The sequence below is a fragment of the Pogona vitticeps genome, chromosome 3 (assembly GCF_051106095.1).
Source record: "Pogona vitticeps strain Pit_001003342236 chromosome 3, PviZW2.1, whole genome shotgun sequence".
Classification (NCBI taxonomy): domain Eukaryota; kingdom Metazoa; phylum Chordata; class Lepidosauria; order Squamata; family Agamidae; genus Pogona; species Pogona vitticeps.
The window spans coordinates 203,683,266-203,699,021 of NC_135785.1; the positions used below are offsets into that span (position 1 = coordinate 203,683,266).

The 15,756-nt window shown below is 41.3% G+C and overlaps 1 protein-coding gene across 3 annotated transcripts in view; it reads right to left on the bottom strand.

The window, feature by feature from the left end:
• The window catches only part of MRPS6 (mitochondrial ribosomal protein S6), a 41,469-nt gene that overhangs the window by 7,169 nt on the left and 18,544 nt on the right, over nucleotides 1-15,756 (bottom strand). The window contains exons 1-2 of one of the 3 annotated variants that reach the window (XM_020796281.3): nucleotides 13,265-13,288; nucleotides 1,816-1,955 (exon numbers count right to left, since the gene is read on the bottom strand). In XM_020796281.3, coding sequence (XP_020651940.3) covers nucleotides 1,816-1,955; nucleotides 13,265-13,273 — 149 coding nt within the window. In that variant the 5' untranslated portion in view covers nucleotides 13,274-13,288. The other 2 variants (XM_078388900.1, XM_020796280.3) reach the window with 2 other exon arrangements.

The window sequence follows — 15,756 nt, forward strand, 5'->3', positions numbered from 1 at the left end:
TTGTAGTCTTTAAAAAGTAGTCTATTCAGGTGGCTGCAACATCATGGAAACAGTACTAGCTCCCTTTGTATGCGCTACCAAATTCTACAGACAAACAATGATAACCAATCTCCTACTCATGATAAATCATATATCTGCCATCTATAGTGAAGTATCTTTTTAAAAGGAAAAAACCCTTTAGGGTTTGAAGGGGCAGTTTTTCTTTTTCTGTTTTTTCTTGTCATTTTCTTTTCAAAAGTTATCTTATTCTTAAGGAAGACGCACCTGGTGGCTTGTTTAGCAATCTGCATATCACTTGTTTGTTTTGTTTTTTTGAAAGAAAATAGGCTCTGAAAACCCAAATTAATGTTGGAGCAGCTTCTATTTTCGAGATGCATCACAGCAATTTGTTCAGTACTACCATCTGACATATCTGTAAGTGAAAAAGGACAAGCTGCACAGACTGCCCAACAAGTTATGCACATCTGTATCTTAAACTGCTAGTAAAAAAGATTGCAAATTCTTATTTTGATTACTGAATGCTGGTGCAGTGGAATCACAGTTGCCAAGCAACATTTCTCCAACCTTCTTGAGCAGCAGTTTTCTTTCAAAACGTGTCGGGGAATTTTAACAGTGACAACCAAAAATAAAATAAATCCAATATTAAGCAATTAGATTATACATCCCGCATTCTGTTCTCAATATACCAATAAAGTATTTGTTGGTAATAAAAAGCAAATACTGGCACTGGTTTTCTTCCCTCCCAAGCCATCTGACTCAAATTAAGTAGCCGGATCGCTCGGTGAGTTAGGTACTGTATCTTGATGTATACCTAAGGGGACTGTGCCCCTTGGGAGAAGGGCCAGCCTTGCCTTGGGCAAGCTGCATGTTCCAGAATGCCCCCAGAAGAAGGGAATGGTAAACTATTTGTGAGTACTCTATATCTAGAAAACCCTGGAGAGAGTAATAAAAAAGCAGAATTCACTTCACAGTACATAATTATTATTAAGATGCTATAACAATAATGCTTTTGTTCTTTCAATCACGCATAGTTAGCTTTATTCAGCACTGTACCATGAATAGCCTCAAAACTATACTTCAGTTCAGATGAATGAAAGGGAATGAATCAAGCCTGAACCAATACACAAGCAAAAGAAAATAAATAGTATCTTTCAAGTCATTAATTCTTTGAAAAAAACATATTTGGCACAGAATAAAAAAGCAAGCAAAAGACATCTCTCTGAACCAAGGAACTGTGAAGTACACATTAGCAGCTAAATCTATAGTCTTATGCACACATCTCAGCTGGGAGTACGTCTCTCTGAAACCAATGAAGCTTACTTCTGAAGAAAAAGGCACAGGAATGTGTGGTATATTTACAGTGCTGCTGTGAAAAAAGTAATCATAAGCCTATTTAAATGGCAAATCAGTCTGAACAATTCTTTGCCCAAATACTTGTGTATTTTTTAGCAGCTGTTAAAACACATGCTATACAAGTATGTGTTGTGAAGAAATCAGGATAGAGATAAAATTTTAAATGTGGAAAGACATGGATATATAAATTACACTGATTTCTTATTGTAAAGTTAGAGGATCTTATCAATGATGTCAGAATTTCAGCTGCAATCCAACACATATAACACATATACAGAGAACTGATGACTAGATCCTCTGTTAAGCAGTTTAAAGAGTTGCTGGGATAACTCCCATGCCACAGCTGCATACCTCATGCTTCTGTATGTTCCTATTGCTTTTTTCAATCACGGCCCTGCACAATTGTTTAACAAAGGTCTACACAAACTAGATAACTAGATGTCAGGCTAATGTAACTCATACCCTCCTCTGTTGTGATGTGCATCATGCTTTAAGATCCGATATGGCAGTTGTCTTTCTCCCAGGTTTTCCAAATTCCTTACTACTGCTCCCTTCTCCATCAGAGCTCCAACTGTGCGTTTCAGTGTTGCAGCTGTCTCAGGCTTTAAATAAAGAAAGAACATATACACACATTGATGTTGTACAGTTAATGGCAATTAACTCTGATACATTATACAGTATCTACATTTTAAGAAAAGAATCTATCTTACTAAAGAAGAAACAAGAACACAAGTTGATGAGAGGTGACCAGATATTGTGAAGGTTTGTGAAACCATTCATTTTTAATTGTGCAGTGTCAAGACTAAACAAATTTCTCTTCAGTTATTCCAAGTTCACTGGGACCTAAGGGAGTAAAGGTGCATATTACCTGCATTAAAAAAAAAAACCTAGAGCAAAGAATTCAATACACTGTAAGCTGATAGTGCAAAGTAACTATTTATTAGCTGCTTGTTGTTCTTGTTGTTTAGTCGTTAAGTCCTGTCTGACTCTTTGTGACCCCATGGACCAAATCACGACAGGCCCTCCTGTCTTCCACTGCCTCCTGGAGTTTGGTCAAATTATTAGCTGCCAGTATACTTACAATACGTCTATTTTTAAAAAAACAAAAACAAAACTTCAATAAGTGACACCTCTAAAATGCCCTACATCTCATTTTTCTTTCTGATTCCTGCAAAGATACGCTATTGTAGTTAAACTATTATTAACTACTAGTATAGTTTAACTGTACAATAGCGTATCTTTGCAGGAATCAGAAAGAAAAATGAGATGTAGGGCATTTTAGAGGTGTCACTTATGAAGTTTTTAAAAAAACAGCAGACATATTGTAATCAGCTAAAAACAATAAAAACCACTTATACAGGCTTAAAATGTGTCATTAAGCAAACACAACTAAAAAGAATTACTGATCAGGGAGTAGCAAGCCTACTCAAAGCAGGTTCCATGAGGAAATAGATATATATTTTGATTACCAATATGACCACTGATTAACAACCAATCACAATGTACATTCAGTTTCTATACATGTGTAAGCCTGTGCTATTTTTCCATTTAGTATTAGGATAAAATACACATAAAATAGTCATACTGGATGAAAACTGACATGGTGTAGTAGACAGTGTCAAGGCTAGGATTCAGAAGATCTGTGTTCAAATCACTGCTCAACTGTGGAAATTCACTTGCGGGACGGCAATAGTTGACCACTCCAACATGTCACAAACTAAGACACCCTAGTAGGGCCTTTTTTAAGGCAGAAGAGACTTAATGGCACACAACAAAACAAAAGAAAAAAAACTTGATGAGGCCTAACAGTCATTTAACCCAAGATCATGCTTTCCACAGAGGCCAGTCAGACATTTATACAAAGCCCATGATCAGGAAATAATGACAACAGCTCTTTCTCAATGCTGTTCTCTAACAGTTGATATTCAGTGGTACTGTTGCCTCAAATTGAGTTTGGAAAGTTCATGAAGTGATGGATTGTCATTCCCAGAATCCACTATCTAGACCATCAGGCTGGGTAAAACCATCCATTCCTATAACTAACAAATCTAGCCTCTCAATTTTGATTAATTCTTTCCTAAAGTCATAAAGCAAGTATCAGCTAATGCCACAAATTACGTATCACCTGAAATCCTGTTGCACAGTTCTGTGGGCACAACAGGGATGACATCAGCAATGGCAGGAAATCACTGATTAAAGGTTTCCTTTGCAATTTCAGGATGCACACAACTGTATCACACTGTGCATGAGTTATGTACATCTCAAAACTGTCTTCAATCAGCAGGGATTTGACTTATTCAGATGTGATTTGCCAATGAAAATGACATAATCACCATTGTGCATGTGGAACAGGATTTCAGCCAATGTGTGAAAGTTAGTTTATTTACTATGATCTGAATCATATGCCAATCAGTTTCATGAGAGGCTCCCAGAATTCTTGTGTGGTAAGAGGAAAAAAGGATACTTCTATCCATTTTTCTACAATGAGTAAGTTGGCAAATTCCAGTCACATCATCTTTTTTTAAACATTTTTTATTTCTGAACTTGAAAAAAAAAACCTCAAACGTTTAATTCGTTTTCTCTTTGTAAGAATTGCTTAGCTTCATTGTTGTACTGCCACTATGGTGCATTATAAGCCCCTCTTCAGCCAGCATCAACATGTCACTTGATGGTGGAGGCAACTTCTAACTGCATGATTTAGAACTTCACACAATGCTCTTGAGGCTTCACAGGATTTTTGTCATTTCTTTCCATCATTCCTTGATGAGAGGAGTGTGATGTTTAGTTGTGTTAAATGTGTTTTATGTAAACACAATTATATGACTTGCTTAGAATACATAAAGATAATAAACATGTGGGAGATGGGGCAAGTATGGAACATGGAATGTTGGTGAGAATGGTTTGGATTAGCTGGATAAGAAGGGAGATTGCTGACTGCCTGTCTGGGTTTCACACCAGTTGAGCACAGAACCCTCCCTGTGCAAAGGCTTCTCTCTTGGATTCCTGCACCAAGCATGGGGTTCAGCTGACTGGCTTTATAGGTCCCTTTCAGCTCCATTACTCTATGAGTCTCTGAGTAGAGTCTGAGAGAACTGAACTGAAAAGAACAGGAATATGAGTAAGAATTAGATAAGGTAAAACTACAATTTACTGTAACTATTTCTGTAATAAAAGTTATTTGATTTAGTTCTTGTCAAGTGATGTAGAGTATTGATTACTCGAGGCTTAGCTATGTGGTAAAAGTAAGAAATGCCAGAGTGAGAGTGGCAATAACAGACACATAAGAGCAACTCCAGGTTGGTGTCAATGATTGGTGAAGAGAAGAATATTCAAATATGTTTGTTACTTTGAGCTGTGGGAGAGCCCAGATCTAACACATCAAGTGACAAGTTTAAAGAGAGTGGGGACATAGAGACTTTAGCATAGTACGTTCCAGTTAGAGTAGGCCCATTTGAATCAATGGATCTTACAGAAAACTTGACTTACTAACAGGATTTTGGCCATAGTTTGTTTGGAGTGTGACAAGGGACACTTGATCGCTGCAGAATCCAAAGTGTTTTGTGGTCTTTTAATCCAAGGCAACATCAGCGGGTGACCAAGAATGCAAAACAGCTGCTCTCTGCTGCAAGTTATTCCTCTGATTAGGAAACGGGACATCATAATGGGGGCCCTTGTAACAAACTCCCATTTCTGGGTTTCTATTTGAGAAACACTACTTGCTCACATGCTTTTAGTCCAAGCAGTACAGCCACAGCTTCTTTTTCTCTGTAAAGACACCCTAGTTTAGTTAACAAAGAGCTTCTGTATTTGGCCAAGGATAGAAAGGATGTACAGCTAGACCATGCTGTCGACACTAGAATAGAGAGGTTACCTACCTGTAACCATAGTTCTTTGAATGATCCTCTGTGAATTCACATGTATGGGTCTTGTCTGCGCCTGTGCTGATGTTCTCGAAAGATTCTAGAGCTGAAAGTAACAATTTACTACCACCCTCCATTCCCCTCAGTTCCTAGATTTTTTTCCCATCAGGTGTTATAAGAGTAGAAATTTAAGTAAACCGTGACGGAGAGAGGGGAGGATGGGTGGGTAGTGTGAATTCACAGAGGACCACTCAAAGAACTATGGTTACAGGTAGGCAACCTCTCTTTCTTCTTCGTGGCCTCTGTGAATGCACACATATGGGTAACTAGCAAGCTTCACTTACCGACAGGTGGGACATCATGGGAGGAAAGATGCCAACACAGCTCTGCCGAATGAAGGATCTTGTCTTACTCTAACATCTAGCCAGCAGTGCTCGACGAAGGTCGACGGTGTGGACCATGTAGCAGCCCAGCAGATGTCTGGGATCTCGGTTCCATGATGGAAGGCAACCGAAGTGGATAGGCTGTTGTTGAATGAGCCTTAAGGTGTTCAGAAGGTGACTTTCCTGAAAGCTTATAGGCTAGAGAGATGGTGTAAATGATCCATCTAGAGATGGATTGAGACAATGCAGGGGCTCCCTTGTGGGGGCCATTGAAGCCAATGAAGAGTCTATTGGACCTCCTGTAGGACTTAGTCCTGTTTAAGTAAAATGATAGGGCCCTCCTGATATCCAAAATATGGAGCACATGCTCTAGTGGAGACGTTGGAGATTTAAAGAAGGATGGCTAGATAATGGGTTGGTTGATACAAAAATCAGAAACCACTTTTGGTAGAAAGGACACATCAAAGTACAATGTCATTTTGTCAGGGTGAAACTGGGTAAAGGGTGGGTCGCATCGAAGGGCGGCAAGTTCACTAGCCCTTTTTGCTGACGTGTTAGCTACAAGGAACACTGTTTTACAGGTAAGTAACTGCAGGCTTGAAGATGACATGGGTTCAAATGGTGGACGCATTAAGGCATTTAGCACTGTCTGGACAGACCATTGTGATATAATACGCTGATGTGGTGGGCGAATGTTGTTGAGTCCCTTGAGGAATTTCTTGACAGTAGGGTGTGAGAATAGTTTCTCAGAAGGGGAGTTGTCGGGTTGGTGGGCAACAATGGCAGAAATGTATAGCCTCACAGTGGATAATGACAGGCCAAGTTCGAAGAGATGGAGGAGGAAGGTAAGTAAGGTACTAAGTGAAACAGGTACAGCAGGTAAGTTCTTATCATTGGCGTACTTGATAATTTCCATTTATTTTTATATAAGGAGAGAGTCAAAGGTTTAATTGCCCGTTATAAGACTTCCATCACCTCTGGAATATCTTCCATGCTGTAAGATTGAGAGAGGTCAGGTTTGGATGGTGGATCATGCCTTGATTGAGAGTCAGAAGATCTGGGATTAGAGGAAGACAGACCCGGTCTGTGGACATCGATGTTAGGTGAGTGAACCAGGGCTGTTGGGGCCAACTCGGGGCTATGAGAATCACATGACCCTTGAACTGTCGAATCCGAATGATTGTACGCTGGATGAGCGGTATTGATGGAAACAGATAAAGGAAATCCTTAGACCAGTCCACCATGAATGCATCCCCGATCGAGTGGTTGTCCAACCAGGTTCTGGAGCAGAATATCGTGCATTTGTAATTGAGCCTTGTTGCAAAAAGACTGATTGATGGAGAGCCCCACCGACGGCACAGCTGACGGAATACGGTATCATTCAGGGACCATTCGTGTGTTCCCAATGGTAGGCGGCTGAGGTGGTCCGTGAGATAGTTGTCATCTGTCGTAATATGGACTACTATTGGAAATATTTGGTTTTGATAGCACCACTCCCATAGGTTGACAACAAGATATAGAAGGGAAAGGGAGTGAGTGCCTCCCTGTTTGTTGACATAAAAAAGTGCTGTCATATTGTCCGTTGCTAATTGGACGACCTGTCCCTTGATAAGTGGGAGAAAATCATTGAAAGCTCTTATGGTTGCAAGTAACTCCAGGTGGTTTATGTGAAGAGTCTGTTCTTTCTTCGACCACAGGCTGTGAATTTTGTGATGTAAGCAATGGGGCCCCCATCCAGATGGGCTGGCATCGGTAGTGACCTCTATTGTGGGCTGAAGGGATGAAAGGATCAACCGATGCGCAAATTTGGAAGGTAGGTCCACCACCATGTAAGCTAGGTGGCTAGGTTGTCCATGACTGATAGCATCTTGGTGAGGGGGGGTCTATCATGGGATCGAACAGGGCTAGAAACCAGGATTGAAGTGGTCTCATCTTGAGTCTGGCATGAAGTATCAGCGATGTCGTGGAGGCCATGAGGCTGAGAAGGTGCTGTGCATGATGTGCAGACACTGTTTGAAGAGGTCGGAATGAGGCAATTGACTTCTTTATTTTTGTGAATCTCTCGTGAGGAAATTTTTCCTTGTGTCAAATCTATCTCTGCCCCAATGAAGTTGGCTGTTTGTTTTTGGTTGGAGATGGGACTTTTCCAGGTTGATTCTGAATCCCAATTTCTTCAGTGTATGTAGGGTGGTGTCTCTTGCGGCTATGGCCTCGTGGTATGATGTTGTGACAATCAACCAGTTCTCAATGTAAGAGTAGATGTTTATACCCTGGAGCCGTAGAAAGGCTGCGACTGGTGCCATGCATTTTGTAAAAGTTCTTGGTGCCATAGAGAGTCCAAATGGGAGAGAACAGAATTGGTAGACAGCATTGTCAAAATAAAAATGGATGTATTATTGGTATGAAGGGTACATTGAGACATGAAAATAGGGATCCTATAGGTCGATTATGACAAACCAATCGTTCTGTGAAAGCAAAGGAATAATGGTATCTAAGGTAAGCATTCAAAATTTACGGGGTCGAATGAAACTATTTAAGTGTTTCAAGTCCAGAATGGGACGGAGTCCTCCATCTTTTTTGGAAACAGTAAAATATTTGGAATAGAATCCATTATGCCGATTGAATTGTGGTACAGGGATAATAGTCTGCTTGGAAATTAAAATGGTGATTTCGCCTTGAAGGATGGGAGAGAAGGGCATGGGTTGGATGAGTCCCATAGGGGGTAGGGTACAGAATTCGATTTTGTAGCCATGGGCAATGATAGCAAGGACCCATTGGTCATTAGTAATATTTTGCTAGTAAGGTAAGTATGGTGCCAACCTGGTCTGAAAAGAAGGTTGTAGGTCTCTAAGGGTAGGGAGATATCAAAAAGAGTATTCAGAATTGCTTACCCTTCCTTTGATTCTTGGGAAGGGGTTGCTTCTGATGAGTTGCATTGCAGGGGCAAAAGGAAGGCAGAAGCAGCTGTGGGGTTGGGAGAGACCATTCTGACTGTTGAGGTTGAAACTGCTTGTATGGATGATATTGCTGGTATTGATATTGAGAATAGGACCAGGAGTATGGTTGATTGGGATGGTACTGAGACCTTTGGAAGGTTGGAAATTGCTGACTGGAGTAAAATTTCGCCGTTTTGCATATCTTATGAACATTCTCCATGATTTTGTCAATTTTATTGTTGAATAAGCCAGTTCCATCCAAGGGTAGATCTTCAACCCATGATTTGGTGTCGTCTGATATTGTGGACAATCTGAGTGAGGCATGACATCATATTGAGATGGAGGAGACCAATGTTTTAGAAGCAGCTTCTGCTGCATGACATGCAGCAATTCTTTGGTGTTTAGCAAGAGTAATGGCTTCAGAATGGGCATTAATAAGGTCAGTCTTTATCGCTTCGGGTGCTGATTCAAGAAGGGGAAGTACCTTGTTCCAGAGACAGCGTTGATACGCTCCCATAGTGGCTTGGTAATTGATGTTCCCCAATAAGAAAGACTGTAGGGAATAAATCCTTCTACCTAGGATATCTGTCTTCCTCCCTTCTTTATTCATAGGGGTGACTTCAGATTTATTGTAGCCCCTAGATTGACTAGATTCCACTATTATGGAATTTGGTAAAGGATGTTTATTTAAGAATTCAGTGTCATCACCATGAGATTTATAGAGGTTTTCAGTTCTGCGTGAAATCTGCATCATTGAAAGAGGTTTATCCCATGTGTCTTTAATGAATTGTAAGACGGATTTGTTGAAAGAAAGGCTGACTGGTGAAGACCTTTCCTGAATGATGTCGCTGAAAACAGGATCTGTTTCAGGCGATGAAGGTTCCGCAATGTTAAGACAAAGTGCCTTAGACATTCTCAATATAAATTGAGAATAGGAGGAAAAATCTTCTGAAGGAGAAGGAGGTTGGTTATCCTTGGTCTCATCAGGAGGAACGGGGAGATCAGGAGGTGAGTGGCGAAGAAATAGATTGTTCATCTTCAGAGGAAGATGATGAATAAGGTGACGTTGGTGACAGTTCATGATGTCAAGTATTGTAGGGTTGCTGCTCCCAAGTGGTCGCTCGTTCCATGACATCGATGGGAGTATGTAGTGAGTGATCATGCCTGCTCCATGACATCATAAGTTTGGGCTTGGATGATGCCGAAGGGACCGGCATATGCTTCTTGGTTTAACCCCGATTTTGCGGGGAAGGAAGTTGAGATGGTTCAGAAACAAGATGAGTTTGTTCTGCCCGGTATGATACCGCTCGAAATGTGATTGCCAGAAAGAAGGGTCGAAAACCTGGTATGGCATCATCGGGAAGGGTGGAAAGTCTCCATACAGTGTCATAGGTCTCTGTGGGGAGACATGCTCCCTTTTCTCCGTTTTCTGGGAGACGGAGGGAGAGTTTCGGGATCGGAAACCGAGATTTCAACTGCCCACCCTGATGTAGGGTTGGAAGGGGCTGAGGCCGGGCTGGACAGGTGCGCAGCCAGGAAACGGCCAATACTCGGTGTTAAGCTTGATGTCATGGCAGAGACTACTATTTGTTAGAACTCCTCCTGATGAGAGGCAGAGTCATAAGCGTCCCTCAAAGATTCCTCCAAAATGAGAGAGGGTAGAGATGGTTGAGGGGGCTCAAGGCGGGAGGGCTTATCCGCTTTCGGAGTTTTTGCTGCAGATTTCTTCTTTGAAGGGGGATCAATCAGTTTAATGGAGGATTTAGTAGACAATTTTGGCTTAGAAATTTTCTTTTTCTATGCTTTATCCTTAGGTGGGACACAGGCCACGGCTTCAGGGGCAGTTTGGGCTGTGGGAAGTCTCTCGCCCAATAAAACAGGGGATCTTACCGGTACCCTGGAGGGGGAAGAAGGATTCATCGTGGTTTGCCAAAGGTGAGATCTAAGCCTCTGTGTTGTTTGAGTACTGGCCCAGTGAGATTTTTGCAGGCAGCGCAAGAGTGAGTGGGTTGAGAGTCACCCAGAAAGAAAAGAAACTAATTGTGAGCGTCAGAAAGAGAGATTTTATTGGAACAAGGTGCACTACTTGAAAGGAACTGGTAGGCCTTAAGAGAGGGAAGGGGGGGGAATCAAAAAGGCGGGAAAAAGCGACAAAAGGAGTAAAAGAGAAACAATAGCTCAAACTGATTAAGAAAGAGTAAAGATAAAGAAAATAGTAGCCCTGAAAAGGGCTGTTTGAGTACTGTAATTAGCTTTAAAAAGGCCAAAGAGAAAGCTCAGTCTTCCAAAGGAGAACCGTACAGCTCAGTAGAAAAAAGGAACTGAGGGGAATGGAGGGTTGGAGGAGCATATGCCTTGTGGGGGAATCACACCACTAAATTGTTACTTTGAGCTCTAGAATCTCCCGAGAACGTCAGCGCAGGCGCAAAGACCCATGTGTGTGAATTCACAGAGGCCATGAAGAAGAAATTAAAGTTGAGTACTTTTCTCATCCCCAGTGAGGAGATTCTTCCTTACAGTAACTCTTAATATATAGCCTTATGTGTTAGACTGTAGCAAATATATTAATATACTAACATAACCAATGTACTCTCCTACCTTGTCGAATAGCTAAATCCAATGTATTTGAAATGTTTTCCCAATACCATACATTTTAATATGCTCCTGTCAAGTTTCTATGAGGATCTCACCAGTATGCATAATGATTAGTCCAGACGATATCTAAAACCATCGCATCCCATCACATGAATGTGCACTAATTATTCCTCCTTCAGTCTCAGATTACCATGCAGATAACACAACTTCAGCATGAAGTCAGATCTTTCTCCCACCACCTTTTGTAGCATTGTGCAAGATGAAGAGATCTGAAGATCTCAGAATCTCACACATACTTTTGGGTTCTTTTGATTGGCTTAAGAAGTAGTAGAAACCTAAGAAGGACTGACAGTTTGTTGTTACAGCCAGCACAGCTACCACTGCTTTTTCTTTTTCTTTCTTTCTTTCTTTCTTTCTTTCTTTCTTTCACTTATATACCACATTGATTAATGCAGGTCACCACTCTAGGCAGTTTACATCCAAAGTAACATAAGCATAAAATAAATCACAAATATTTTAAAAAATAAAAGACGAACACACACAAATACAACAATATTCTAATAAATCACAAAAGAACTGAAATAATGGCAAACAGGAATAATCAAATTATCAATCTAGATCAATCTAGGATGCTCTCAAAGGCTTAAGTAAACACCCTTGTTTTTAGCATCCTCTTACAAGGTTATAAGGGAGGAGGCCAGGAGCAGCTCCACCAGAGCCCATTCCAAAGGGATGGGGCCAATACCAAGAAAGTCCTATTTCTAGTAGATGACTCCATAGCTTCCCTTAGTGTGGCAGCTGGGAGAAGCATGGCCTGAGAGGATAAGGTAGTATAGGTGGTTGTTTTTAGGGAAAAATGCTTTAACAAGTCCCAAACCATGGAAGGCTTTATAGGTAAGGACCAAGACCTTGAAACTGGCCTGCTACAACACAAGTAACCAGTACAGGCAGACCAGGACTGGGGAAATATGATGGAACTTAGCCTGACTGCCACATTATGCACCTGTTGATGTTTCTGGGTCAGTCTCAAGGGAAGCCCCATGCAGAGAGCATTTTAGTAGCCAGTCCTTGAGTTCACAAACATCTTAGGGCCATCTAGGTAGGGGTGCAACCGTGTGGTCAGCCTCAGCTGCTTAAAGGCTGACATGGCGACAGATGCAATCTGCGATTCCCATGACAAGGGCCAAATCCAGGAATATGCCCAAGTCACATACTTGATCTTCAAAAGGAAGGGTCACACCACCCATCCTGGGTAGATAACCTCCTAACCTGTCTGGAGGGCTCCCCAGAAGGAAGATCTATTTTATGCAATAATCCATAAGCACTACATGTACATACAGACCAAGAGCTGAAAGCAAACACATCTACCATAGTTAAAATATTTGCTATAAATATTTGTTTCTGATCCATTTTTTTTCACTTGTGTTAGAAATGCTACGTTAGTGATGCAGGTGATATTCTGTTTTTAAACAGCTATAGAGAACAATTTATTATGAAGTTTTTACTCAAAATAGTTTTCATGTGTTTATCAGTAAACACATGTACACAAGAATTTTGCCTTGTTGTCTCACACCCTATAGGATGGTTACCTTCTAGGGAAACAGCTGGAACTGTTTTTTGCATTCAACCCAGCTCTTCATGAGCTCTCTTTGGGGACTGTTTATATTTTAAGGGAATTTCTACAATGTTGGCTGAATTCCAGATGTAAGTCATAACTAAATGAGACCAACTAAATCAATGGACAGACAGAGCACAGAGTTCTGACTCCTGTCCTCTAAAGATGCCAGCCACAGAGACTGGCGAAACATTAGGAAGAACCTTCACAACATGGCCAAAGAACCCGAAAAACCTGCAACTACCATCAGATTCCTGAAAGCCTTCAAGAATATATTAAACCAATGGAATTTTCAGTGTTGATTCACTAAATCCCAATTCAATAGTGCTGCTCTAGTTATGACTTACAACTGTACTGTAATCACTGAATGTGATAGTACATGTGAAAAAATACTCAAGTGATTGGTTTAAGTTTAACTCATCTAGCAAAATCCTTTGGGAAGGCACGTTTATTTATTTTGGACATATTATGAAGATATTACATGCAGTGTACATGGCTGAATGTTTCTTCTGTGATGCTTACCTGCACCATATGGTTTGTGTATTCACACCAACACGCAGTCAGTGTCCGACAAGATGTTTCTATATTAGGTTCATGTATTAAATGCCACTAGCAAGCCACGTCTGTTTCCTCAAAGGTACTCTCTTCATGCGACAGAAGGATGAGCAAGGCTGCAGACGTCCTTCTACATGCATGCATGCATGCAAACAGCTTCATTAGCTTCTGCTCCTTTTCAACTGCTTTGATGCGGTAATTAAAACTGCCTGGAAACAACTAGTCCTGTCCGTTTTTTTTAAACAAAAATACAGATGAATCAAGAATTTGATCACAAGACTGCATCTCTCCATATATCTAACCTGAGCTAAACATTTCTATAAAAATGTAATTATTTTACATATTTAGTGTCAGAAATCCTAAAGAGACATCGCAAAGCTACAGATACTACAATTATATAGGGCCAGCCAAATGCATGATAACTTCCAAGTTCAGCTGATGGAACAGAAACACATCTTAAGAAGAAGTTTCACAATAAGGTATTCTGCTGCAGTGGAAGGCTTTTTTTCTCTGCTGTTGAAAAGCTCTTCTGTGTTACTTTCAAAATCATGGCACTGGTAAGTGCATTAGTTTGTTCAATGCATCATACCTACATTGTAAGAGTCTCAAAAAAGCAACTCCTAAACACTGAAGCATCTGTCTGAGCAGATGCCAAGTATAAAATGTTGGTTCAGTATATTAAACTGTTAAGGGGTACAATTCATAAACAACCTGATGACAGCACACATTAATTACTATATTTATGGTCAGGATTACACAAATGCTGTCACCTACAGGTGGTGATTCAATTACTCCATCAATAACTGTTTTAGCTATTCCACTCATTTTAATAGCATAGTCATACTACATAGGAAGAATGTTATCTGTCCTTCCTTCTACGTACAATTGAAAACTTATGATAGTTTATCAAGTTGAACATATTAATTATCCATGTTTACAATTCTATGGTCTTAAGAAGACTCATGCAATTCCAGTGGCTTTATGGACTAGTTCACATTTCGGTTCCTTCATAGGCTACATATCTCCCCATCACTCACTATGGGCTTCTAGAAGACAGCAACCACTACAACTGTAAAGCCACTTTTATCTATTACCATCACTTCTATGCAATGCTGTTTTCCTTTGCAAAGATCTACTACCAGTTCACATGCTGTGAAAGAGGACATAAAGCTACCACTAGAATTAATGAGCCGTTGATGATTTTGAGTGGGATGTGTGTAACAAAAACACTTCTAGCAGCAAGAGTGCCTGCACGGCACTCCTTTGAAACAAGGAGAACAAGGGGATACAGTGGTGCCTCACTTAATGGGTGCCTCGTTTAACGACGAATCCACATAGCGACGGATTTTTTGTGATCGTTTTGCAATCGCATAATGATGTTTCTAATGGGAAAATATTACTTTGCGATGATCGGTAAGCTGTTTTGCTTACCGATTTTCATATAACTATGTTTTCCCAACAGCTGATCAGTGGTTCCAAGATGGCCGCTGGGTAAAAAAATGGCCGCCCACTGTGTTTTCACGCCCAAATGGCGAAAATGGCAGCCGTATGGAGGATTTTCGCATTAAGTTGAGTTTTTTGCCCATAGGAACGCATTAAATGAGTTTTAATGCATTCCTATGGGCTTTTTTATTTCGCATAGCGACGTATCCGTATAGCGACGATTTTGGCTGCACAGATTATCGTCGCTATGCCGGGCACCACTGTACTGCAAACAAGTTAAACCTAGCCAGCATTTTTAAAACTTGGCTGCTTGTGGACCACAACAGTGTACAGTGGTGCCTCGCTTAACGAGTGCACCGCACAACGAAGAATCCGTATAGCGATCCCTTTTTGGGGATCGCTATACGGAGCTGCCCCAATCGCCGCACAATTGGGGCGTCCGGCGGCCATTTTGGAGCCGCCGATCAGCTGATCGGCGGCTCCAAAATGGCCGCCGGACGACCCGAAATGGCCCCCATCAGTGTTTTCGCACCCTCCCCTTGCTTACCGAGGTCGCGAAAACGCTGCGGGGGGCCATTTCGGGTCATCCGCGGCCATTAAAATGGCTGCGGACGACCCGAAATGCCCCCCGCAGCATTTTCGCGACCTCGGTAAGCAAGGGGAGGGCGCAAAAACACTGACGGGGGCCATTTCGGGTCATCCGGTGGCCATTTTGGAGCCGCCGATCAGCTGATCGGCGGCTCCAAAATGGCCGCCGGACCGCGAAAACATCGCTGGAGGGGTAAGTTTTGGCGCCTATTGGAACGCATTAAACTAAGTTTAATGCGTTCCAATAGGCTTTTCCTGCCCCATACAGCGATGTTTTCGCATAGCGAAGGTTAATCCGGAACGGATTAACCTCGCTATACGGGGCACCACTGTACATTTCTTTTCTGGCAAAATAACAATTCAGAGAAACTGAAATTACAGCCATCCCCCAAACCAGCCTTATATGAAATATTCCATGCAAAATTATG